The 27,339-nt window shown below is 51.1% G+C and overlaps 1 protein-coding gene across 2 annotated transcripts in view; it reads right to left on the reverse strand.

Moving 5' to 3' along the window:
* EPHA10 (EPH receptor A10) overlaps window positions 1–27,095 on the reverse strand; it is a 29,862-nt gene extending 2,767 nt beyond the window's left edge. Inside the window, exons 1-11 of one of the 2 annotated variants that reach the window (XM_042833921.1) lie at window positions 26,993–27,095; window positions 26,484–26,548; window positions 25,003–25,672; window positions 13,595–13,750; window positions 12,733–13,071; window positions 7,395–7,516; window positions 5,685–5,847; window positions 4,522–4,630; window positions 4,171–4,226; window positions 3,466–3,591; window positions 1,827–2,012 (exon numbers count right to left, since the gene is read on the reverse strand). In XM_042833921.1, the coding sequence (XP_042689855.1) occupies window positions 1,827–2,012; window positions 3,466–3,591; window positions 4,171–4,226; window positions 4,522–4,630; window positions 5,685–5,847; window positions 7,395–7,516; window positions 12,733–13,071; window positions 13,595–13,750; window positions 25,003–25,672; window positions 26,484–26,548; window positions 26,993–27,095 (2,095 nt within the window). Of the gene's footprint in view, window positions 1–1,826; window positions 2,013–3,465; window positions 3,592–4,166; window positions 4,227–4,521; window positions 4,631–4,867; window positions 4,891–5,684; window positions 5,848–7,394; window positions 7,517–12,732; window positions 13,072–13,594; window positions 13,751–25,002; window positions 25,673–26,483; window positions 26,549–26,992 lie in introns of those variants that run through there. The other variant, XM_042833922.1, reaches the window with a different exon arrangement.
* Between the last annotated feature and the right edge of the window lie 244 nt (window positions 27,096–27,339).

The following is a 27,339-nucleotide window of genomic DNA, read 5'->3' on the forward strand; positions in this document are numbered from 1 at the left end:
GGGAATGGAAGCACCGAGCACAACTCCCTGTCCTCAAACCTCCCCACCTGCAAATACAGGTTGTTTGATAGATTTTCCACGTGGGATTTTTGGTCACAAACTCCACCGGTGAGGCGACGTATGTGACCAACAGGGATGGGTGAGGGAGGCTTGCTGATGGAAAGCAGCAGCGCTTTGGCACTGCTGAGCACATGCACTAAGAATTGTGAAGCACTGCTGAGGGAGGACCTCATGTTGGAAGGTGCTTCCCAGCAAAGATGTGATTTTCTTGTTCTGAATGATCAAAACCTAGAGATGCACAGAACTCTGGCACAGTGCTGGGCTTCCTGCACCCCAACAGTGTGGCCACACAATGAGTTCTGCCAGCATTAATGAAGCTCAACAAAGGGAAGATCTGGCTAAAAGGGATGGAAATACAATTGGCAAGAGGAAATCAGGTGAAGAGCTTGTCCTCATTTCTCCAGCTGTCCTGGAAAGCCTGTTACAAAGTCAAGCACTTTCTTCAGAGGTCGTGATATGGGCACAGACTCACATAACATGGACTTATCCAAGAGCAGGACAAGATGCTCCTGGGGAGTCTGTGTCTCTTGACACAAAGAAATCATTTCAAATAAACACATTACTTACAGAATTACACAAAAGCAGCCAGACTCAGGGCAGAGATACTTCCTTGTGTCCTGAAGGGCTGCTTCAAGTCACCACACGTGCTCACATGCCTTTGGATTTACACCAATACCCACTTATCACAGAGCAGCTCACTGCACACTCCCATGAGGGCTGGGAGCAGTTGGCCTCATCTGTTTCACCGACACCACCTCCCTCTAATTTGCTTTTATTAAAAGCACACTGTTGTACTGCTAAGCCGGTCCTACTCCTTGGATTTATTAATCTAGCTGTAAGCACTTTATTAATCATCAGAATGCTAAAATAGCTAACACTTGATTTTCAGAGAACAACAGCATTGCGCTCACAGCACCACGGCATCTCCAAAGCATCAGCTTGAGCACACTGCCCAAAATCTGCAGTGCATCACCAACATCAGCATCCTTGCACTTTGTCAGAGGGCAATCAGGCTGCCATTGCCCCCTGACACCACAGTGCTGCTGTGAAAGGTTCCAGCACTCCTTTCTGTGCTTCTCCAGCAGCACGAGGCATTTCTTGAGTACAAAGTACCTGGCTCCATCATTTCCATGCTGATGGAGTTCCAGAGACCATTGGCATTGTGCTGTGCAGGGCACTGTGGGTCAGCAGCACGGCTGCCACCATGCATAGACACTCCTACATGGGAACATTGTCAGGAAAAAGGAAAGAAAGGTGCAGAAATGCCTTGCATGGTAAAACTACAGACTGGTTTGCACACTGTGCCTTCATCAGGCAGTGCTGACATTGTGCCTCCTGCAATGTTGGATCAGCCATGAAAGAAGGGCGCTGCACACAGGGTGACTGCATGGCCCCTGAACCCTGCAGGCTGCTGGAGGAGCCACAAGCACAGCATGCAGGCAGGGCAGAGCATCCACGCTCTGCAACCTCACTCTCCAAAGTGAGGAAGGAGCAAACTGGGATTTGGGGGCTGAAAACGAGAGGACAGATGGTAAAGCCACCTTAGGTTGAACATACTGAAAAAAAGTTTACGTATATATACACACACACATGCATAACAGTTGAAATGAAAACGCCATCCTACACAGAAATCCCTTGCAAACGCACTGCAACAGCCAGCACTCGCCAGCAGATACAAACAGGGTGACAACGCAGCACAGAGGTGGGTTTTGCTCAGTCCCTCCGTGAAGCACAAAGCCCACCACTGCCCCACGCAGCCCCTTTACCTCTGGTGATGACTCCCTCCAGCCGGATGACGTTGGTGTGGTCGAACTGACCCATGGTGCACGCCTTGGCCAGGAAGCAGCGCTGCTGCTTGGCAGAACAGCCAGCCCGCAGTGTCTGGATGGCCACTGGCAGCTCCCGTTTGCTGGGCAGCTTCAGGCAGCCCCGGCAGATCTCTCCAAACTCTCCTGTATGGCACAAAGAGGGTAAGCAGGATCCCCACTGGGACATCCCTACGTTCCCAGAGGGCCCCTTGCTGTAGCTCGCACATCGCTTGCACCAAACCTTTGTTATTTGCAGACCTGTGCAAGGGTGATGCTGTCACAGCGTGCTCTAAGGACAATTTACAGCACCCACTGCAAAGCAGAGGGCAGCAGTCCTGAAGGATTTCCCTGTAGGAGTTACCTCCTTTGTTTTGGGAACACACAGTGCAGTTCTCCAGCACAAGCCAGGAGCCTCACAAGACAGACCTTCCCATCATTAACCAGAGGATTTGCCAGACCTTAGCCATGCACAGAGCACTGCCTGGATGCAGTTTTCCCCCTGCCGTCCTCTGTGCTGCCTTCCCTGACCCCACACAAGTTCTGCATCAGCATGTGAGACTAAAAAACACAAACACAATGTCTCTTCTTTCTCAGACTCCAAGCTCCATGCTCACAACGCTCTGCTCAAGGGCATATTGGACACTTCTCCATGAGAAGATCAATCCCAGCCACCACACTCACACTCTCTGGCTCCAGCCCCTTCTGCATCCAACCATAGCTCTGCTTTGTGCAGCAAAAAAAGCACAGCAGGACCTGGAGCATCCAAGCAGCACCTGGGGTTGAGCAACCCGCTCCTCACAGCCACGTGCTCAGAAACAGGAGCTACCCAACTCATAGCAAAAGGCTTTACAGCAAAAAAAAAAAAAAAAAAAAAAAAAAAGAGTAGATCTGAAAAGCTTTATCGATCTGAAAGCCAGGTGCTTGTTAGGTCAGCAGCGAGACTAATGCACTCTTAAATTCTTTATATTTAAACATCTCCCCAACTAATTTCTTTCTTGATCTTCTCAAACACCGATCTGTTTCTGGAAGCGATGTGGGACTGCGGGCCCAGCAGCACCCAGATGACTTCTGCTGCTCCTTCCATCACTGCCCTCAGAGCTGGAGGGCAACCCCCACCCCCAAATCTTCTTACTCTGCAGCTGAATTTATCTTTAGGGGAAAAAAAGAAAAAAAAAAATGACAAAGAATAATCGTGTTTCCCGTGTTCTGGTGCACATTAGCAGTTAAAGCTCTAGGGCCCAGCGTGGGGATTTTAATTTGCTTTTAAGTTTTAGGCACCGACGGTGATGAAAATCAATAAATCATTAAGTTCACATATTTATAAATAGCTCTTGTGCTGCTGTCATCCTGCCCAGATGCAGATCACTGCTGATGGCTCTGGTGCACGCCTCACTCTGCTGGCTGTACGTAGTGCCACAAAACAAAGCAGAAGGTGAAATCCAGCTGCAGGAAAACACACCAACCCCATGCCCAGAGCTGTGGGAAGGGATGATGGTGATGGAGGGTGAGGAGCTGCCCAGGACAGCATTGGCAGGCAGTGGCCAAGCAGGGGATGATGCACAGGGACACAGTGTTAGAGGCCATGGGGGAAACCTGCCTGTCCCGATGATCCTCTCGATTTTAATACTGGCATTATCCAGCTCTTTGGCAAAGAGGTGCACAGCCTGCATGGGATCTTCGCAAGTGTCCGGGTCAATGTAAGTCCTCCTGGTCGGTATTTTAACTGCAGCAAAGGAGGGAAATACACAGAGCTAACAAGAGCGACGCCGTGCTCCCCAGGCTCTGCTCTGCACAGAAACCCCCCATGGGCAGCATAAAGATCAGGAGAGAGAAGTCCCAGTGCATCCCAACAGCACGTGGGCACCTGAAATGCTCCAGGGAGCAGAAGAGCCCGTGTGTGCCGAGCAGGCATCGAAGAAATCCATTCCAACGTTGGAATTTCCTCATCTGTAAAATGACTGCTGCTCAGTCACCAGGAAGAGCCCCAGAAAACAGCGCTGCATTCTCCAACAGCCATTTAAGAAAAAAGCTGATGGAATAATCCATGTGACCCAAGGATTGCCAAGAGCATCCCCGCCCCCTGGGCACACCAATGCCCTGCTAGAGGATGGCAGCTGCTGAGCCCACTGCCCACAGAGAGCATCACTGTGCTCAGCCCTGCGCTGGGTAATGTGAGTGGGAACACTTAACATCAAAGGGTCAGGGCTGCGTGGTAGAGAGTTGGGTTATTAATAGCAATTAATTGCAGTAAATATGGGGACCCCACTGGCCATACTAACCATGCTGGCCAGACTGTACTTACAGTGGAAGTAAAGCTCCTCGTCTCCATCCTGGCTGGCTTTGCTGTACCCACACTGCCTGCAATGAGAATTAGGATACATGTCATTGCCTGGGGCAGCCTCCCATGGGGCACAAAAGTCAACAGAGCCCAGTGCCCATGCTTAGAGCCAGTGCTGCCCGGAGAGCTGTAGGTGCCCCATCCCTAGAGGTGCCCAAGGCCACGGATGGAGCCCTGAGCAGCCTAAGCTGGTGGGGGCAGCCAGCCCAAGGCAAGAAGGTTGGGACTGGATGACTTTAAGGTCCCTTCCAACCTAAGCCATTCTATGAGCCTGTTGCTCAAGGAACAGCTTTGGACAGCCACCAACCCACTCACCTCCTCCAGACCATCATGCCAACCACCATGGACACCAGCACCGTCAGCCCTGCGATGGCCACCACTATGATGATAAGGACAGGATTCTGCTCATTTGAGGCCACTGTCACTGCCAGGAGGGAAGCAGAGCCATCAGCATCATGCCTGGGGCACGTCCCATGTCCCACACCTCTCTGTGCCAGACTCTGTCCTCCAGTAAGGCTGGGGATGACCCGCCTGCAGTGCCAGGCTGCTTCTCCCCATCGTCCCAACAATTCACACTCTGGGTCAGGACACCACTTAATACTGAGCGAAGAATCCAGCTTAGTAAGAGGGAGGGGGAGAACAACAGTTTAAAATTGATGGCTATCCCACTGTTTTCCATTCATCCTTCCCCCTTCCTGCTTTTGCAAACAAGAGGGTATTAGAAAGCTACATTCTATATAAAATTTTCATTGGCTTCAATTCATTCCAAAAATGTCTTCTGTGTGGTAAATGGATGCAATTTAAAGCCCTGTTAAACACAATCTGTGCGAGTCGTAGTGAGCCAGCCATCTCAGGGCTTTCATTTCCAGCCAGGGTGGGTTATTAAACTGAAACCCTACCATCTCTCCAAGCCCACTTTTAGTCAGTGAAATAAGATGCTTCTGGACTATAGTTATGAATGGAAACTGTGAAAAGTAAAACCCAGCAAATAACACCGATGCTGGCTGACTCGATCCAGCCACAGGATGGAGAAGTGCCTGAGAGCCAGGGGGCAGCGCGTGGAGGCAGATGCCCCATGTGTTGGGCAGGCATCCAGGGCCAGAGCTGTCTCTGAACTGCTCCTGTCCCCTGAGACAGCTGCCCCTACAGATCATTGCCCCCACTGCCACGACACCATGCTCCCTTCTAGTGCTTGTTTGCAATTGTCTTGCAAACAGGACAATGCAATTAAAAATAAGCCTGGAACAGACTGCCCAGAGAAGCTGTGGCTGCTCCGTCCCTGGAGGTGTTCAAGGCCAGGTTGGATGGGGGCCTGGGCAGCCTGGTCTGGTATTAAATGTGGATGTTGGAGGCCCTGCATGCAGCAGGGGGTCGGAGCTTCATGATCCTCAAAAGTCCCTTCCAACTCAAGCCATTCTATGATTCTAAGTCCTGGGAAGAACCTGCTCTGAGATTCAGCCTTCACATGCAAGACTCACACTCAGCCAATGTCTCCACTTCAATGCTGGGGCTGTAGTTGCCGTAGTCCTGTGAGGAAGATGTCCGGATTTGGAAAATATAGAGGGTGCCAGGCTTCAGGTTATTGACTGTCACGGCTGTTGAGGTGGTTTTCACAGTTGAGTAACTTCGATCTCTTTGATCCTGTGAAATAAAGAGTTGCTTGAGGTCAAAAGGGACCAACGGCTGCACCACAGAGTCCCACTGTCACAGCCGTGCCCCCCCCTCCCATCAGCTCTCACCAGCACAACCCAGCAAACAGGCAGCCTTCACCAAAAAGGAAACTCTTACCTGATCTTTTGGATTGAAATTACACGGATAGGTCACATGAAATGGCAGCTAGAATCAGACAAGGCGCTATGAAGACAGGCAGAGGGCAGAGGTGTGGGGAGGACCCCAGCATGGCTCCTGGGGATTCTATCCACCTGCCCAACAACATGCAGATTCCTCTGTGTGACAAAGGGAGGTGGCATCAAGCACAGCACCCACGACTCAGCGTGCATTCAGGGCTGGGGATGGCACCACCAGAAGGATTTTCTGCTGGATGCACTCCTCGCCTTGCATCTCCATCACTGAAGTATGGTTTTAAAAGTGCAGATTAGGAACCAAGTTGATTTTCCTGTCAGCATCAAGAGCCTCATTCCAGCGAGTAATTGCTAAACTACAGTTTAAATTCTCCACCCAAGCAGGATGTCTCCTCGCTGCACGTACCCTGAGTATCTTGTTGCTGCAGCCCATTTGCAAAGGAATTACCGTATTACTCTCAGCATTCGCCCTCCCCCACAGATTCCTCCTTTCAAATCTATCAGATGCTGAAAATCACATTAATATGAATCAGCTTCAAGGTAGCTTGTTTCTAAATACAGAATGCCAACGTGTCACCTGCACAGTTTGCTTGACATGCAATCAGTTTCATAACGAGCCTGAGCACACGCAGATAAGGTAATTTGCGGAACTGTGTCATAAAATGCATTTATTTTGATTTAGAGCTTTGTCTCTGCTCTCTGCCCACTGGTATCTCTTCTAAAATTCTCATCCCGCTGTGTCTGTCAAATAACAGCTATTTTTTGAATTAAGAGGCTGTCATAGAAATGTTTGCTGGTGGGCTTTCCAGCGTGCAAGGCCACTCACGGCTTACTGAAGTCTGGGGCGTGTGGCACTTGACCCTAAACCAAAGACCACTGGTCCAAAACTTCCCAAAAGAGCAGGCAATGAACGTAGGTGTCACCTCTTCACAGCTCAGGAAGCACTACATGGTTTATAGTTCCTGTCTAGCTGGGTGATGGCAAGCACCCAAAGCTCAGATTTCTATTCTTGAAAAAAATCCATCCAAAGAATGAATGAATGCAAGTTATTGGCTTTACTCTTCTTCCCAGGGAGATGTCAACATTAGGACTGGAAGAAATCTAGCTGAACAGATGGGAACAAAAAAAAAAAAAACCACCAAAAAACCACCCTAATTAAAATAAACCCTCCGAACAACCCAAATTTCCAAAAACTTACATAAGCAGATTTCATAAGGCTGGTGGAGAGGAAAAGCTTTTACAAGCACCCACTGGAAGCGCTTCTGCCAGTCCCAGGTGCCAGTAAAACCCTCAGCATGCATTCACATCCCTTACTGTCCACCACTGAGCCACGGGGTGCTGAGGAACAGAGCCTCATGGGTGCTGGTTCCATCCCCAGAGCCATACCTTCTCGTAGTACTTGACCTCGTACTCGGTGCTGTTGGTTGGGAAGCCTGGCTCCTGCCACGACAAGGAGATGCTCTTCTGCTCGACTTTATCGGTGCGGATGTCAGTGACAGGAGTTGGCACTGGAAGGGCAGAGGGGAAAGCAGGGGGTGATGGCTGATGCAGAGCATCCCTCTAAGCCCCCAGCAGCCACCCCACAGCAGAGCCTGCCCGCCTGGGGACCCTGCCAGCAAGTCTGGGGCACTGCAGTTACCAACAGCCACATTAATAGCTAGGAGAGCATGAGTTAGAGGGGGTTTTACCACTGTCCTCACATTCGTGGTCACTTTGTTTCTGCTTTTGTCCTCTGATGCCAAAGTAAAAGCTTTTAATAATCTGAATGGCTGAAGAGCATTCATCTTGTGCAGTTTGTGGTTTCCTCTCTCTGAATCAGGACTGAAACAGGGCAAACTCCAAGCTGGTGATCATCCAAAATACAACTGCTTTGTGATCTGGTCAGCTAGCAAGGCTCTGTCCTAAAAGAAGCAAAAAGCCCTGATTGCACCCTCTGCCACAGTGCTGCAGGTGTCAGGTGCTCTGTGCCTGCTGCTAACGGTGTGTGGGAGCTGCAGGACACTTTGAGATCCCCAGCACTGCCCCACTCACAATCCCATCCCATCCCATCCCAACACTGGGAATCGGGCAGAGCTGCCCTCCCTGCCTGCTGCCAGCACTTGAGCTGTGCTCCAGAAGCTGCCTGGTTATTTCTGCTCAGCACACACTGCATGCTGCATCGTCCTCCTTGGCATTTCTGCCCCTGGTTCGCTCACCTCCCTGTGCAGGCAGCCCCTGCTTTCACCATGCCATATCCTGCCCAGAATAGCTGCAGCTCATCCCAATGCCCAGACTAGCAAACATACTGCAGGTTCTCCAGCAGCTCCAGCTGCATCACAGGAGCTCACCAAGGAAGCAATGCTCCCCCTGAGTCAGGAGCAGCACTGCTATGATGCTCAGCCCAAGGCAGCGCCCACCACTCACTGGGCAGCAGCAGGGAGGAGGTGGGAGATGCTATGACAGCAGTGGCTCTGGTGCTCTTTAAGACAGACAAGAAATGTTCTAGTAGGGAAAACATAATGTGAAAAATGCTTCTGCTGGATCTTCTCATCCTGGATTGATCAGAAAGCCCAACCTCCCCAGGCCAAGGATCACACCACAGCAAAGGGTCTGCAGCAATTAATCCAACACCTGCACACAGCAGCACAGGGAAAGCTGTGCAGGGAATTGGCTGCTCTCAGCCCGTGCTGCTTCTCCATCAAACCAGGACACGCACTGAGCCCTGACTGCTCCAGCAGGACTCCTGCAGAGAGGAACAAGTCCCTGGAAAGTAAACTTAAGTATCTGTGAAATTTTGTATTTATGACTTAGCTCATTAATCTCCACTGCAGAAGAACGTCCTGCTGATGTTTTATTCATGATGATTTGTTCCTTGATTCCAAGTCCTCTCAGCTTCTTCTGAGAGCACGAGGATGCAGAATACAGCTGGGCGCTCCGAGGGCATCAGGCTCAGCCCTTGCACACTGCTTACCCCCCACTGCCTAAATGTGGGTTGATATTTTAAGGAATAACCCTCTGTGTCCACACACACTGGCCCCAGAGCCGACCTTTAAGGGCATATCAAATTGTTCATGCATAAAGGAGGAGGAGCACAAAGCAAGACAAGAAGTTTGGCAGCAGCCCTGCCGGTGCATGCTCCCAAATCCAGCCTGGGCTTTGCTCCTGTAAAGGGAGCTAAGTGCCCCTTGCTGTGCTATATGATCCCCATCAATAAGATATCACACAGATGTCTGCCTGTATCTCTGAACCCAGCAAACAGACTGACAAAACATGAACAAGCTTCTCCTGACTGTTAACAGAGCCATCAGGAGAAATCATGCCCACCGAGTGCCTCACTGGAGAACAGCACACGTGGAACATGCCAGCAAAGTGAGCACCAGCCTTCACTATGCTTAAAAGGGATTAAAGAAAATCACACAGACTATAAAGCATTTCACACTGTGGGAAAAGAAAAAAAAAAAATAAAAAATAACACAGCTATGTTTCCCATCAATATTTTAAGCTTCCCTAATGTTGTCTCTATTCTGAAAAAGCAAACTTTAAATTATTCAGCGCTCTGCCTGGTTTTATAAACTCCACTCCATTGCATGTGGGTGTGCTCGTCTCCATTAACAGCACAAAGGTGCTGTGCCCTGAGCACCCCAGGTGTCTAAGCAGGCATCCAGAGGGGACGTGGATGCTCTGAGGACAGATGGACGATGGGTTTGCAGCCCATTGACTGATATTAGTATTAAGAAATGAGCTTGAATTCTTCAATTTAAGTGTCCATTCTGTACCCATTAATTACACAGTAATTCAGTATCGCTCCCTGCGAGCAGCAGATCGGGCTCAGGAGATGAGTGCTGCCAAACCTACAGCTGCAGCACGGGTGAAGGTGATGCCCAGAGTCAGAGACAGTGAGGAGAGATGGAGTCAGAGCACAGGAGTGGGAGATCTCCACCTGGGCAGAGCTCGAGGTGCACAGAGACACAGGGAGATGCTACAGCTGACAGAGAGCAGCTCTGCTCTGCTGCAAATCACTTTTCTTCTCCACCCCACGATGCAATCAGTCACCCCAGGGCCCTGATTAGTGCAATCAGCTGCTGTGATAGAGCCAAGACAAAGCCCAACCGACTGCAGGGTCACTCAGCAGAGCAGAAGCAGCAATTTGCACCTGTTAATTCCTGTGAACTGGAAGCACAAGCTGTAGATCCAGCATTTGAGGTGCCCGGGCAGTTGGAACAGCCTAAGCACAGGGCAAAGCACTGAGAGTCTCACAGAGCAGGGAGCTTCCAAAGCAGCCCATACTCAAACTGCTGCAAGGCTCCAATGCCACCACTGCAGGCAGCAAAGTGTGGGCAAGCCAAAGGAGCAGCAGCAATGTGCACACAGAGCAGCTGCTTCAAAGCACCTCATTCAGCAAAAAGCACTTCCCAGTCTCAGAGAGCAGAATGCATTCCGGCACTGGCTGCATTATTAATCTGCAACAGATTTAAAAGCCCTTTAAGACAGGAGCTGATCCCTGCCAGGAATACAAATGACATTGTCCCACGCTGTACATTTACATAGCTGATGTTGATCTGCTCCTGCAGGTAAACAGCTCCGTTCTCTCCTCAAACACTTTTGTTTAGTCCCATGCTGGGGCCAGATTAGAAAAAACACGGTATTAATTTTGCCTCCTGCCGACTAAACAGCATCTTCTCTTTTTCCTCACAAATACAATGAGCAACTGCTAATTCCCTCTTGTGAATGCTGAAGGGGAAGGGTAGCGTGAAAGATGCACTTAGAGCTATATTTAGAGGAGCTGGGATCTGACAGCTAAATAGGGTCTTGTTTCTTTGTTTAATTTTTCCTCTGAATCTGCATATCTCCAGCCAGAGCTTTCCTGATGCTGCCAAAGACATCCCCAAGACCATCATATCGCAGCCATGAAAGGAGCTGCCTCTGCTCCAGGCATCCCTGAGGCCTTCCTCTCTGCTTATCTCTGGCCCCGCTCAGCACTTTGGTGATGGATTTGAACAAAGGGGCCCCAGCACACGGGGAGCAGCTCCAGCCTGGGCAGGGACACCTTCAGAAGCAAAACACTCGAGGGTTTCAAGCAGTTTCCTAAACCTCAGCTGCTGAGCTAAATCTGTGCCACCATCTGCATCCGGAGGCTTGACAGCTCGACAAGAGACATTGATTTTGAGCAGATTACAAGATTAATTATGCCGTATTCTTTATGCATACTTCAATTCCTTCAGGAATACACAGCGTGGAGTAAGGGGGTGAGATTCCCACTTACCCAGATAAAAACTTGCATCGAACAGACTTAGAGATTCGGCACAGGCTGGCACCACGGACTTGTTGCCATGTTCACTTTGGAGCACGGGGACCTCCTGCCTCAGGCTCTGCCCCACCACCCACCTCTTCCCCACCACCCACATGGGAACCTCTGCAGCGACCTCTCATTATCAGCTATAATTAAGCTCCCACCCTCCCCAGCATACGCTCTGCTGGTTCAGGACTAACCTGAGCTTTGGGACGGCTCTTCCCAGCCCTAAATTCATCCCTGAACAGCCATGGCCCTAATGTGGAGTGACACCTCTGCTAAGGGCAGTCTGTGGCACAGCATCCATTGAGCGGATTCACAGAAATTGGGATAGGAGAGAGAGCAACAACACAGGCAAAACCATTTGATCAAGTGGTGGGAAAATTATTTATAACAAGATCAAAGTTTAATCCTTTCTGATGAAATTGTTGGCCAACTCCTGCCAAGAGGTATGTGAGGATCATCTGTCTCCATTAACCGTGGCTTGGCAAAGGGCTTTCATGCAAATTAATAACGTAGCCACAGAGGAGCAGACAAGGACACAACAAGGCAGTGCTGCACAGCCCCAGGACCATGACAGCATCTTCCCCTCATGCTAAGGCAACTCAAACCTAGAGCAGAGATGTTAGAATGGCTCCAGAGGGGACCATGAGGATGCTCAGAGGGTTGAGAGCTGTCGTGCCCCATCCCTGCAGGTGCCTCTAATGCTATAACGGGATGGTAATAGCAGGGTGGCAAAGTCTTTGACTATGGTAAACAAGAGCAAGGCCAAATGCAGCAGCTATGGGTGCAGAAATGAAAGAAAAGAGCTGCTTATCTTTGGAAGGCCTCAGGTAGGCAAGGATCTCCAGCAACAGATACCCCCACCTCCACTGCCAATCCTTAAGTGAGGTCTGGGAAGGGGTGGATCCTGGCTTCACCCCTTCAGTCACTCAGCTGCATTGCATGCACCTGAGCTCCCCTGGGCTGGCCCTGCCTTCTCACCAGGTGCTCCATCACTGTTTCAGGTTGTGACTTAGCATTTCCACTACAGTGTCCAAGGCCACAGATGGGACCCTGAGGGGGCAGCCAGCCCAGGGCAGCGCTTGGAACTAGACAGGCTTTAAGGTCCCTTCCAACACAAGCCATACTGTGAATGTATTCTATGATTCTATTATACGATCAAGTAGATAATTACAGTCAAAAATCTTGCTGTGGACCAGCACAGAGAAGAGATAAAATAATTTTGGTTTCCAAAGCATAACCAATATTCAAAGAGTCCTTTTATAAGTGGCACATCTCTTTGAATATGCTTTCCATGAGCTGCAAACCCAACCTACAGCTGCTCGAATGAGTTGTGACTCCCAGCCCAGCCCCAGCCACTCCCCAGAGTGCCTTTGGGATCAAGGAGAGCAGCAGGTGCCACAAACAAGCCAGGAACCCGCAGCACACGTCACATCCCCACCCCACCAGTACCTGCAAGCCCAGTGGAGACGTTGACCTCAGCGTAGGGCTGTCCTGCCAGCGGGCTGCCAGCCGAGACGCCATTGAGGGCCACCACGCGGATGGTGTAGTTGGCGTGGGGCAGCAGGTTGACCAGCGTAACGGTGCGCTCCACCAGTCCCGTCTGCTGCGGCACGAAGCCCACACCATTGCCACACTGCTCACAGCCACCCCTCGGCGCCGGGCAGTGGCTGCACCACAGGCTGTAGGTCAGGTCGCTGCGGCCGCCCGCGTCGGCAGGAGCGCTCCAACGCAGCACCAGCGAGGAACGCCGCAGGCTGTACACCAGGTCCCTTGGGGCAGATGGGGGGCCTAGGAGGAGAAGGGTAGCCATGTGCCTGAGGTTGCTCAGGGCTCCCATTGGTAGGGCTTGGGGACGCAGGTGATGACGGAACAAGGCCTGGGTTCAGGCAGCTGCCCCACGGCAGCTCACAGGATGGGAATGCAGGACATAGGACTGCACAGTGGGCTTCTCTTTGGAGGAGCCTCCCACTCGCATCCAGCCACAGCTCACACAAGGTGTGAGGAGCACCCACAGCACCTCTCCCTGCCATCCAACCCATGCCTGAGCTTCTCAATGCCAAGCAGGCACTTCTACCCCCATCCATCACAGAAGGAGCTGAGGTCCAATCCAATTAACTAGAGGCCAACTAATTAAAATCTGCAAACTACATTGAACAACTAACCGCCCTAGTTTTACCAGTGAGTGCCTGCATGTCTGACCACATGTGGGATGTATTGAACCCCACACCCCCATGGAACAAGGAGAGCCCATCGCCCTCCCCAGGCCCAGCCCTCCTTGGTGCTACAAAGCTGCTGTTTCAGTGAGACATACGTGTGCAGGAGGCAGACAGAGGGTCCGACGGGGACCTGGAGTAGTTCTTCTGGCAGGAGCAGAAGGTGGAGGCTTCTTCATGTGTGAAGCTGTGCTCAGGGCAAGGAGAGCAGAGAGGGAGGCGGAGGGAGAGCTTGTAAAATCCTGGAAGGCATGCTGGAAAGAGAAAAAGGGAGTTATTGAAAGAACAGCACAAACAGAACAGGGCCACAGCTGGTGACGGCACCATCCTGCTCCCTGGACTTCCTCTGCCTGTTGCTGGCCAGAGGACATCACCCTCCAAGCTCCTTGCTGGGATCCTGGCACCAAGGGAGATGTCCATTTGGTTTGACCCAGAATGGACATTTTGATGCTGTCACTTGGTGCTGGTTCCTCCAGGGCTGTGGGACCCTTTCAGTGGGCTGTGGAGGCACTGAAAGAATGATGGCTATTGGCAGGACATCAGCCAGAGTGATGCTGGAAGCTATAGAGGGATTTGGAGGAGGAGGTGGCTGCAGAAAAATATGGGATACAGAAAGCCCACAGTTTAGTTGTCAGTGCCAGGTGAGCAGAGCAAAAGGAAGTGGGAGTCACAGCAAGACTTAGCACCAACCCAAAAAGGGCAGATCAAGAAGCTGGAGAACTCATTGGCTACCAGAGCTACAAAGCTGTGCACGAGGCCACGTGCTGGCAGCTGTGGTGCCATCACTGCAGATTGACAGCAGTCACTGCAGCCACTGGGGTATGTACTGAAGTCAAACAGCAGCAGCAGCAATTTACTTTTACAGGCCATACACACAGGCTGCCTTTACCCTTTGGAAAGTGTCTTTGATATTCAAACAAGAAAGTGGTTCATCTGCTGGTCGAGGAATTGCTTGATCCTGACCACAGTCTGCACAGTGCACAACCTACCAACCCCAGCAGGACACCTAGGAGCTACTTCTGCATGAAAGACACATTACTTCACAAGAAACAACAACAAAAAAACAGGCTGTAAAACCCCACAGAGCAGTTCACAATAGCTTCACTTTAGCCCTAAAACAACATCTGAAAAAGCAGCAGCCTGCAAACAAATACATTCTGCTTGGCTTCATCTTCTTGATGTGGGGCTGCTGCCTGCTGCCCCTCCATCAGCTCCCTGAGCACGCAGCCTTGTGAAGTCCCCACACAAACAGCTCCCCAAGCACAGTCCCCTCTCTCATCATTTTTAAGGAGTTGGCTGCTGAGACTGTTCCTTTTAATGAAGATTATTCCACTGCACTCCAGTTCATTACTTTTTCTCATGACACAAAACTGGCAGCTCTGGCTGTGATCTGAGGACAAAGCACCAGGCATGGCACCGGGGCAGAGAAGACTTGCATGGGATGCTGAAAACGGGTGAATGTTTACAGGGGACATTATTTCACTGCCGTTAAATAAATCCATCTTGCTGTGATTGCATCTTGCTGTGGGTGGGATTGCTTTGTCCCAGCACACGGACAGCCAGCTGCAGGCAGAGCAGCAGCACGGGGAGATTTCTGCTTTCTCTTATGTCACAAAAGCAGCCTTTCAAGAGTCACCTGAAAGCTTTGCTCCTTTCCACACAAGGTCTCTGTCACACAGTGCAAGCAGACAGAAAGCAGAAGGTTTAGCCACCTCAAGCCCATTCCAGTTGTGCCCAAGCAAGGGGTTTCCTGGTATCTGGAATGAAAATCAGCATTTGCCAATCATAGAATGGCTTGGGTTGGAAGGGACCCCAAGGATCATTAAGTTCCAGCTCCCTGCCACAGGCAGAGCCACCAACCTCCAGATCTGATACTGGACCAGGCTGCCCATGGCCCCATCCATCCTAAACACCTCCTGGGGTGGAGAATCCACAGTCTCTCTGGGCAGGACTCAATGTTGCTTTTCTACACTAAAGATGAAAACCGGTAAAAATGGAGAATCAGAAATGAAAAGCCCTTAAAACCAGTGGGACTGGACAGTCTGCAGCTTTGCCTTTTCCTCTCCCAGTTCCCAGCACAGCTCCAGGACCAGATAACGCTGATCTTTCAAAGCACAGGCTTGGCACACAAACAGAGAAGCAGCAGAGAGGCAGTGTGCAACACACAGTAAATGCCTTCCCCTACTTCAGGCACTGGATAACACACACACAAAAATAAATAAATAGTGGGTGTTCAAACTACCTCCAAAACTTCCAGCCTCCCCTTTGTATTTGAGAAACCAAAGCAAGCCTACTGTTACACCAATACGTGTGGCAATGCATTCAGCTTGCATTTCCTTTTGTACTGCCCACAGCACAGGGCAGCAGGACTGCCATTGGCACGCAGAGCTTGCAGGCACATCCTGAGCTCCCAGGGGCTCCTCTCCTGCTCAGCCATCCCAGCCCAGAGCACGGCATGTCCTGCTCTGCAGGGAGCAGCTTCTCATTACAGCATCAAAGCTCCAACGCTGGCACCGGGTTCCTGCTCGTAGCCTCTGTCAGGCAGAACAGAAAAATCAATCTTGTTTACAAACTTGATGGGACTCGAGCAGTAAAACCAGGGAATATACTGCTGTCATCCCCCGGAGCTAAAGGCAAGCCCAGCAGTCACATAAATTTGACATCTCATGGTAGGAAATTGAGCGTTTTCAATTAGAAGCATCTTTCAGGCAGTTCCTCCCCGTCTCTAATAGCTAGGAGAAGGAAGTTGACAAAACAACATTTAGACATTGCCTAATCCTTCACTGAAATCACAGCCAATAACAGGAGTGCTGCAGCCTCCTGGCTTTCTGCACGTTGTTGTTTTTAACTCTGTTCCCTGGTTGTCCTATTCTGATGCTCCAGAAGGAGTGCAGAAGCACCCCACGACATCTGATGCATCACAGATGCATCTCAGTTTCTGAGACAAACTCCCCCTCTCTCCACCTCATCCCACAGGCGTTTTCCTTGGTCCCCAGTTAGTTTACAGGCAATTCTGTTACTTTGCAGTGCTCATTTTTGCAGAGGGTATGCGGCAGCTCTCCAGCAATCAGGCCATCCACTTACAGAATGAAACTCTCTGTTTGCTACACAATTGCCTCTCCGGTACCACCACAACTGAATTATTAAATAATGGAATCCAATAATCCCTCATCCTGGAGGAGGAGCAGCTGGGTGGGCCAGACAAATTCATCACCTCTCTGCGTTTCCATCACTGGTGCCCACGTGAGATGCTCCCCGTGCCCCCCATTCACTTCTCCAAGAGGGCACACTCCCTCCTTGTCACCACACTGCATTGCCAGCAGCAGAACCCCATGGGTTTCTCACACAGACACATCTGCTGCCACTGTTGGACATGAACAGGTGACTTCAGAGAGCAAAAAGCAGCATCCTCTCCCACACGCAGTCTTAGCCATAGGTAGATTGGAGCAATTAAGGATGCAGAGAGGCACGAAAAAGGCCTGGTTTCTGATTAAGCTATCACAGGACAGCTTTAATTCCCCCTCCCCAGCAGGATCCAGCTTGCAGCACCTCACTGCTGCCACTACTCCTCCTGCTGCAGCCCAGGCTCTGCCCCACACCCCCAGGGGCTGCAGAAGCCTCTCTGTCACCAGCACGGATCTCAGCATTCCACAGGCAGCAGCAAGCTGGGCATAGATGTTTCACCTTAAAAAATAGCAAGGGATCCCTGGCTGAAACCCTGATTTATCAGCTGTGGGGCATCAGCATCCAAGCAGCTTTATCTTGTTAACTGATGAGCAGTGATTAGAGGCAACTCGCTAAGTGCACCAAGCAGGACAACTGACTGCAGCTCTGCAGCTGATTGCATTTCTTTTCAAGTGAAGCACGGCCAGGATTTTGCATGCAGCAGTAAAATGAAGTTATTAATCACCCCAGCTCTATTTACCAGCTGGCCGGTAGCCTGGGTGATGTTGACATCCATCGCTGCAACAGCTGATTACCTCAAACAATTCACTTAACCTTTGTTTTCTTTTTGAAGCATGGGAACGTTGTCCACACTCAAGCAGGGAAGATGGGACAGGTGGGTTTGAACAGGCAAATCCAGGTAAGGAGATGTTCGCTGACACTGCCCCAGCCACTCAGCAGGGCCTGAGGAATCCAAAAATCCATTTCCTGCAGCTTATCGGTGCCTAATTAAACAGCGCTCATCATTTTGCAGAGAGGATGGGGCTGAGACCTGAGCAAACACCGAAGCTTAGCATAAAATATTGAGGGGATGAGCACAGATGGAAGATTAAATACGAGGTGGAAATTGCACTGTATCGCGGATTTAGGACTAAAGCTACTTAACCCACACAGCTTCCAGGTAGCATCAATACAGAAATCAGACAGAGCCCATCAAACACCTCCTGCCTGCCTCCACCACTGGGAAACACATGTGCACACGTGTGCCCGTGGCTTCGCCTCTCCAATCACACTGAGCTGTGCCAGACCACGAGGAAAGTTCCTTTGCAGTCCAGCAGCGTGTTTCTGCCCCCCACCTGAAAGCTTTTGATGAGTTCTACCTTTTGGTTTTCCTACCCAACTGTTTCACGCCAGCTTGCTGATTCACACACCTCACAGATCTCTGAGAACAAAGGGAAAACAGGGGGGACGTTGCATGCACGAGCACTGCTGAACTTATTCATGCTGCTGAATTCCTGCAGACGGCGGAAGAGCCGTGTGCTTGCCAGCAGGAATCAATAACGCCTGCAGATTCACCCAAAACGCCTATACAGTCATTTGTAATTAACACTACAACTCGGTTGTCTTCCAAAATCAATTCCTTTCCTTTTTTTTTTTTTTTTTCTTCCTTTTTTTTTTGGTCATGAAATTGTATTTGACAAAGTCCGCTCTCTTTTAATGCGCGTTAATTTTCTCTGCTGGAACTGCCAACCAGAGGGGCTGCGTGTGGATCACAGCACTGGGCTCCTCTGCGGCCCCCGTTCCCTGCAGACCTTCACCAGGATCCAAGCAGACATCATTTCCAGGAGCACCAGGAAGAAGCAGATCCGTCTCTGTGCCTAAAGCATATCAAGATGTGAAGGAGCCCTTCTGAGCACCGCGAGCCCCCAGCTCCCAGCACAGGTCATCGGCCCTGCCTGAACCACATCAGTCAGAAAGTGCTGCCTCACTTTCTGTTATCAGCAATGGGATATCTGTTATCAGCAATGTTATCAGCAATGGGATAAAACACAGAACTGCCCACACTGCTGTCTCCCACAGCAGCTACAGTGATGCTGACCCCTCGGACCAGGTGTGCACATCCAGCTTCCATCCATCCTAATGCCATTATCAAGCCAATGGTTATTACATCCTAAATGTTTCATTGAAATGCTGGTGGAAATGCACTTGGTGTCAGCAGTTCCCATACCCACGGCTGACCTCAGGGTCTCACACCAGCCTCCCAGTTCTAAAGGAGCGCAGAGAACATTCTTCAGGAGGGCGAAGGGACAGCGGGCAGCAGCCTGAGCTCAGCCTCCACAGAGCTGAGTTTTCTGCTCATGTAAGCACATCATTTCTCCTGTTTTCTTTATCAGATGATCTATCTGTGTGGGCAGGGTGGGTGCAAGACGTGGGATGATGCCTGCCTGCACCCTGCCTGCCCCAGGGAGCCTCTGGCTGCTGTGACATCTGGCAGCAGATCTCCAAAAAGGGAACCCTAAAACCCTCATGTTTTGCCAGAAGAAGGAAATGGGGCCCCAGCAGAGCAGGGCTGCTCAGCTTGGAAGAGATTCCCAAAAAGACACCGTGCTGAACTCCATCCCATCGCTAAAAGCGTGGAAAAGAGAGCATTGTCACTTGTCATTTCACAACACACAAGGCTGCGGGTGCAGCTAATGAAATTATCAAGCAGCAGGCTTAAAGCAAACAAACAAAAATACTCTCTTCATATAGCATGTAATTAAATTAAACCCCAGACACAGACTTCAGAGCTCCTCCTAGCTCAGACCCAGCTTCTCCAAGCACTGCATCATCCCCCAGAGCTCTGCAATTGCTTTTTCTTCCCATCAGAATCGTGCTGGTGCCCTGGAAGGACAGCTGCCACCGAGCACACACAGATGAGGACAGGTAGCCCCAAACCAGACAGGGCACCTTGTGCAAAACATAGCATCAGAGTAAAGTTCCGGGAGTATATTGAGCTGGTGAAAGAGCCTTGTCAACAAATGTCCTCGGGTAATAGAGAGGCTCCTGCCTTCCCGTGCACGCTGGGTTTGCAATCTTGCCTTGTCTTATTGCAAAAGCTGTAATCAATACTTTGCAGGCAGCAAGCGATACCGTTACTGAGCCCTGCCGTGATGAAGGGAAAGAGACCTTCTGCAATCTCTGTGCCCGTGCAGGAGGGACAAAGTCAGCAGGAGGGAGAGATCAATGCGGCACCGCATCGGGTCTCTGCTCCTCTGGGCTCAGTGCTGCCCACCAGGATGGGCATCTCAGGCTGTGTCAGCTCGAGGAGAACTCAAAGGCAGTTTTCCTCCTGAAAACTTCTTTTTTCATAGCCATTTTTTCAGTAACACTTTCAAAAAGCCCACAGTCGTTTCCAGCATCCTTGAAAGCTTTAAGACAACGCTACTCTATGATTTCAGTCCTCGCTAAATAATTGGAGAAGTACTGAAATGAAAACCTGTGTCCAGAGGGTAGATCTTTGTGCATCTCCAACAATGAGCTCTTAATAGCCGAAATTAAATTCTGTGATTTAGTCTAGAGGAAAATTAAATACCCAAGTATATTTAGTAAGGCAGTCCTGAAATATCAAAATCCATTCAGCACCAAGAAGGCATTCACTTGAATTCAGTGCCACAGAACCAAGCAGAAACTCATTGCTGTTCACGCAGGAATTTTCCTCAAGGACACATCAATGCAGGCACATCCATGGAGCCAACTGCTGTTTACTGCTGTCCCTTACAGTTCCCCAGTACAGCCAGCCAATTCCTCCCATGCTGAGGGCTGGCCAACCCACACCTCCAGCTCACCCTGCTTGTGTTGAGTGTGTGAGTCCCTGCAATGCCCCCTGAGCTGGGGGCAAGATGGGTTTCCCTTTGTATTTCAGCAGAACAACCACCGTGTCCATCCAGCAGCCAGGTCTGTATAACCTTAGGCCTGACAAGAATGCTGCAAGCCAACTGTGATGCTTGCAATTTTCTGAGTAGTTTGGTCTAAAATTAAGTGTCATAGAGTAATTTGTGTCTGGCTCTGCCACAATTTCCACAGCCATAATTATTTCAGACACACTATAATACAGCAATATAACATGCAATCCAGAATAATAAATATCTCCGAGCTTGATCATTACTCCAAAAAGAGACCAAAGAGAAAGCATATTTCATATGGGTGGTCCGTCTGCAGAACTTAAGGAGAGCAGCATCTACCAAAGGCACTGCGGGTTCCCCAGGGGCTGCTGATGGGCAGATACTCAGAATTCATTCAGTGCCACGCTCCCCACACCTTAAAAACCAGTCACTTTGCTCAGGTCAAAAAGGGGCTCCAGCCACACTCTGCAAGAGCACAACCCCCAGGAGGAGAAAGCCAATAATTCAGAGAGGAAGCCCAAATCTAAACTTCCTCACCAATTAGTCCTCTAACTGCAGCACGGATTTACTCCCTCAGCCCCTCTCAATGTGTCCTCATTTCACACCACTATGGCATGCCCAGCTCCAGGCCCAGAGCTGAGCATCCCACAGGCTGCACAGGATGCTCTGAGGATGAAAGGAAAGCCTGGTGCTCAGTGCAGAGTCCCAGGAGAACAAATAAATTTATTATGCATAATACCCTGGCATCATTCAGGAGATAAAATAAACTCCAGGAGTGCACACAGGTTTGTAAGCTAATGTATAAAAGATGAAACAAATCAGGAGCCCCAAGCGCTGAGCATTTAGATCCATCTTCTTTGTACTTAAATGGAAAAGGAGACCTTGGGCTTCAGGAGGTACCTTTGTAACGACCCACAGAATATTGCAACTGTTTACTCTAAATTTCTTTAATTCCCACTCAAACTTTTTTATTTCTCAACTACTGTAGAGACACGACGTTCTGATGGGGGCATAAGCCACAGAGGAAAGGATCTTCCCACCACCCCCAGTCAGACACGACTGCTGTATCACATCTGGGGGGGGGGGCAGAACACATAAATCAGCCAGGAAAAGGATGCACTGACACCACAGCTTGCAGAGAAGGGCAGCAAACAGCTGAGCAGTGGCAATATTCCAGCGCACTGCCATCACAAGATGCTGCACTGGTTCTCAGGATCACTAATTTTGATTTTTGCCTTCGACGCAGCCCCTCTCTCAGCATCCCCATCCTGCATTGGGCAAGGGGACTGGATGGTTTCGTTCCCTTCTCCCAAAGAAGAGGAAGCATGAGTGCTGCCATCCAGCACGAGCAGCTGGCCAACAAAAGCTCTTTATGGCAGTCCCAGGAGATGTGTGCACAGCAAAAAGGGGCTGAAGGCAGAGATGGCATTCCTCCACCCTCAGCCCACGGCACTCAGCAGCACAAGGAGCAGAGGGGAGGTCTGGTGGGACGAGAGGTGGAAGGCTGCTTTTATGGAACAGTGAATATTTCCTCTATTGCAGTGCTCCCCTTTGGAAAATCAAATTCAAGGACTACTACTGCAGCCTTGCTTTTTGCAAAATAAGATCCATTCTCATCAAAACTGGCTCAAACAGGCATTGGGGCAGAGGCACTGCTCTGCTGGTGGATCCATCAGGACACCCCAACGGGCAGATCCTGATGGATCCAAGCAGAGCTCACTTGCTGCTAACTGCACAGCATCCAGCGTGAGTTAGGCTTTGCACCACCAGTAGATGCCATTAGCAAAGACCGTGTTCTTCTAGCAGCTGCTGACCCCTCGCCTCATCTCTGCATTTCAAGACCACAGAGACAGCTTCTCACCTTGTAAAGCCCCCGCATCCCCCTGCACACCACCAGGGATGGACACTCCAGGACAACCCTGCCTGCTGCACCACAGAGGGCAAAGCCATCCCTTCCACCCCCATCAAACTCACTTGAGAACAGACTCTAAAAACCCAGACAAAGCACTAGCAACTGTTTTCTCCCTAAAATTAGCATCAGCAATGTATGATCCTCGCACAGAAGGGACACAGCCGCCTGACCTGATTGTCACTGCCACCGAGCCCCATGTAGGTGACAGCAGCACTGCTGTCCCAGCAGCTCCACGCCAGCTCCCACCACTCCTGTCAAAAAGCAGAGGGAAACAAATGGATGAGACTGAACCACAGCACAAATTTACGGTTCTGTCAAAGAAGAGTGGCTGACAGCTATTTCTGGAAGCGGATCTCCGTCACATTAATTCAACGTCTGCTTGAAGTTGTCTCATTTGCAACAAAACTGGCTGGTAAATATTAACCTTGGGCTTTGTCGAAATTCTCCTTGCGGGTGTTGCAAGGGATTGGATGGGAAAGATGAAGCACAAAAGACAACTTCACAGCAGACGTCAGGCAGATCCCTCACATCGCAGCTTCATTTTACACAGAAGCTGTTGCAAAGTGAATGGCGTGGAAGGGCTGCAGCTCACACCTGGCAAAACGAAGGGCAAAAAGACATCAGTGCTGAGAAGCCAACTGAAAACAAGATAGGGATGGACAGGAGATGGCCCACAGTGCTGCAGCACCTTCCACCCGCCCACCGTGCATCTGCTGGAAATAGGTTTTAAGATCAGGGTAAGCACAGGCCAGCAGCTGGCTGGAGGTGTATATTAGACAAGAAAAGCAGTTTAAATGTATTTACAGTGACAGAAGCTCTCCTCTCATTCGCAGGAAGATGTTAAGCAGATGCTAAAGCTGCTCACTTCCACCCCAGAGATGGCTGCGTTTCAATGATCACCAAAATGATTCATCAGAAATGTGCAAACCCAGGAAAGCTGTCGGGTGCTCTGGGATTTCTTCAGAGGAACGGTGCTATGTGGGAAGACGGACAGCAAAAAGGCTTGGCTTTATCACAGCACTAATTAGCAGCGCCGTAAATCCTATTAGTCTTTTCTCATCTCTCCTAATTTCAGTGTGAGGATACAAACGCTCTCGCAGCAGCAGGGTGATTTCAGCACCTAAATCACCAGAGCAAGGAGGTTGTGTGATTCAACTCGAAGCCGCATTCAGCAGGAAATAAAGCTAATTTCCCTGCCTTTCCTTCACCTCTAAGCTCTGCCCTGCATCACTTCTGCCATCCCACTGCCAAGCATGGGACAGGTTATGAGGGGCAACACCAGGCTGGTGCCCAGCATCCTGGCTGCACTGCTGGGCACAGAGCATCCCCAGACAGCCCTTCCCTTTATCCACTTCCAATTCAAGGGCTCCTGTCCTTGCACAGCAATTTCTGCAGCCCGGAAAGGCTTTCATCACAAATCTTCTACAGTTATTCAAAGCTTTAAAAAAAAAAAAAAAAGAAGGAAATAAGACACACACGAAAACTTTCAACTCTTAAAACTGTTTTCTGATATTTGACCAGACATAAGATGCTGCTCCGCTGAGAGTGACTAATGACCTGCTTTCTGTGCGAGGGGGGAAAAACTTAATTACGTCCATTAAATTACTTGAGATATTTTTCCTTAGAGAATATGAATTATTTAAACTCAACACAGAGAAACCTGAAACATTAGCAAAAGCCTTCTGGGACTCGCTATGTAAATTCCCACTCCAAACAGATGGGGAAAGCGTGGCGAGCTGCCACGCAGCCACTGAAGCAGTCAGCAATGATGAGATTTCAACCCCATAGTTTTAATAAGGTCTTTTGGAGGAGGGCAGCGCATGAAGAGTCACTGCTGGGGCACCATAAAAACCCCTCCGGGTTCAGGGGAATGTCTGAACCGTTCACATCCATAAAGCCTCAAGCAGCGCCATCGAAGCACATCTTCTCCCTCTGGAAAACCTCACTCTCCTACTGCAGAGCTGAAGCACTTGGGCCCTGGCAACCCCTGGCCTCGGTGCTTCTTTGCCCGCTTTCCAGCAGCCCCAGGCTGTGCTGCTCTGAAGGCAGCAGGCTCCATGCTGCAGAACGAGCACCGATGCTACCCAACATGTGAAAACAAGAGCTTTTCTCACACCGAAACCCATTCACACCAGGACAGCTCAAGCTGCTCCACTCACACGAGCCCATGGCAATCCCCAGGGACACATCAGAGATGTGCAGACGGATGCCCACATTCGCCTCCCGCAGCTCCCAGGCATCCCCCGTACCCACAGCCACCACCTCTCCTGCTCCAAAATGGTCCCAGCACTGGGTTCATTAAGAAGACCCCAGGGAAGGTCAGGGTTATATTCATTTTTACAGCTGTCATTAAAAGCAACCTTGAGAGCTGTAAAGTCACCAAATTATTAACTTGCGTCTAAAGCACGGCGATGGGGATATTAACGACAGGGGGTAATTTTAGGGCTCCAAATAAAGCTGGGGGGAAATGCTGGTGGTATTCAGAGCTCTGGCACGTCCACCCAGCGCTCTCCCACAGCCAAAAAGATGCAAACAGCCCCGTTACCTCTGCACCTCCCGTCCCTCTCCTCGAAGCCTGGGCTGCAGAGGCACTTCCCGACAGGCACCAACCACTCTCCCTCAGCACTGCAGTGCATCCGGGGGGGATTATCCACATCCACCCGGGCGTGCTCGACACACGTGCCCTTCACCTCCACCAACGTGGCAAAAGCCGTCTCTGCCACCGTATCTGGAAAAACCGCCAGGTTCTGAACGGTGCTGAGGCACTTCTTGTAATAAACCCGCACGGAGACCAGGGCCACGCAAGCACCCACGTCCTGGAAGCCCAAGTGGAAGCCTCTCTTGCTCAGATGCCCGATCTCCCGCAGTTCTGTGTTCAGCTTCATCTTCCTCTCGCCCAGGTCCCCCTGCGTGAAGCTCTCGTCGGCAGCAATGGTGTCAATCTTGGTGTGTTTGCTCTCGCGGATGCTGTGGCCCAGATCGGCGTCGGATTCGGCATAGTAGAGGTTGAAGGTCTCCTTGCAGGTGCCTGTCACACCTGGGATGCTGTTGCAGTCCCGCAGGGTGAACTTCAGCTCGATGAAGATCCGCTGGCCGTCGCGCCGGGCGATCCAACCCGTCTGCAGCCAGTTGTTCTGGTTGGGCTCCATGACGTTGCACACCTGGTAGGTACGGATGGGTTTGTACTCCTCGTCCACACCACTGATTTCCTCCCACTGTGAAAAGAATATAGAGGCCGAGAGGCTTTGGCAGCTGGAGCCAAAGCCTGAGCAGAACACAGCCACCACTATAAGTGCCTCCCCAGCTGCCTCACCACCTACAAACAGCACAGCACAGGCACTGAGCATCCCTCAGCCACCCAAACCACACGCTGTGGTCACAGGGCTGTGGAACCATCCCACACCGGAGCTCCTAGAGCCACCCACAGAAGGCACAGATGGTTCAGGACACACAGAGCCATCATGCAGTGACAACATCACAACCAGCAGCAGCTCCTCTGCTCGGAGAAATTAGAGCTGGGACAGGATGAGTCCTTTGCCTGCAAGTGCAATCAAAATCACCAGCACAGATTCTGAGCAAGCTGGTGATTCAAGCTTTAAGGATGCCCTGACACTTCCCAAAGCAATTCTTTTTGAGGGTATATTTATGCCAGCTTGCTAAATGCACCCAAAACACTGTTTCTTCTGCAGATTGACAGCCAGGGAAGGTAGACGACTCCAGGATGCTTCACTTTCCCCTCTAAACACTCTGTTTGCCTTCTGGAAAACAAAGCTGAAGCAGTGAGGAACACAAACTTTGACTTTGCTGCCATACTCTGCCAACAGCAGCTCCTGCTGCAGGGAACGGACTGGAGCTCACCCCTGTGCCACTCAGATTGCTGACAATTTGCTCTATAGGAGCACAGGGTGCATTTTGGGGAGGTGTTCGCCTTTATCACTCCATCCCCGTGGCCACGCCGGCTCTCTCAGCCCCACACAACCAAGGATTCCCATGCAAGCCCCACGCAGCACCCAGGGCTGCCCTTACCCCGTTGGCAGGGTGTGAGGTCCAGCCCAGCTCCGCTTGGGATTCTTTCGAGTCCATCAGGACGACTGCGGAGAGGAACACAGGTTAACGAACCCGCTGCTGCCCGATGGACCCCGCAAAGATCTCAGCCCGAATTTCCTTTAAATAATACATCCCAGCTTCTAAGTCACTCTTCTCGCACAGAACAGCCCGTTTCTTTCGGCAGGACGGGGCATTTGCCCACGTTCTCAGTTTCAGGAGTCGCTCGCTGGCAGCAAACAGCAACCCGGCGAGCCATGCCGTGCCCGCACTGCGCCCCGCACCGCCCGTGCCTTCCATCCCAGCCCGCTCCTCCCTCCCTTCCTGCGGATACAGCGGTACCCCGCGCCCTCCCTCCTTCCCCATCCCGTTCCTTTTAACGAGCTCACGGCGGATCCCCGAGGGCTGCACAGGGAAGGGAAACCCACAGAGCGGCACCGCACCGGAGGCGAAGCGCTCAACCCGACGGGCGGTGCCGGGGATGCGCTCACCCTGCTCGGCGGCGGCGCGGGGCAAAACCGGCAGCACCGGCAGCACCAGCAGCAGCAGCGGCAGCGCCCGGGGGAAACGGCCGCCGTCGCTCGCCGTCTCCATGACGCCCCCGACTCCGCTCGCCCCGCGCCGCCGCCGCCGCCGCCGCGCTCCGACCGCCGCGCTCCGCCCCGCTCCCCCCACCTCCAGCCAACCCCCGCCGAGGGGGCGGGGCTTAGAGCGCCCAACAGCCAATGGGGGTCAGGGGGCGGGGCGAGCCGCGTTCACTCTGAAGCCGACTGATGGCGCGGCTGTGCGTCGCGAGGCTCGCGGGGTTGGAACGGGCAGTGGGATTCCCGGCCTCAGT

Source organism: Centrocercus urophasianus, unplaced genomic scaffold (assembly GCF_019232065.1).
Source record: "Centrocercus urophasianus isolate 14NV4802_14NV808 unplaced genomic scaffold, USGS_Curo_1.0 seq_43, whole genome shotgun sequence".
Lineage (NCBI taxonomy): Eukaryota > Metazoa > Chordata > Aves > Galliformes > Phasianidae > Centrocercus > Centrocercus urophasianus.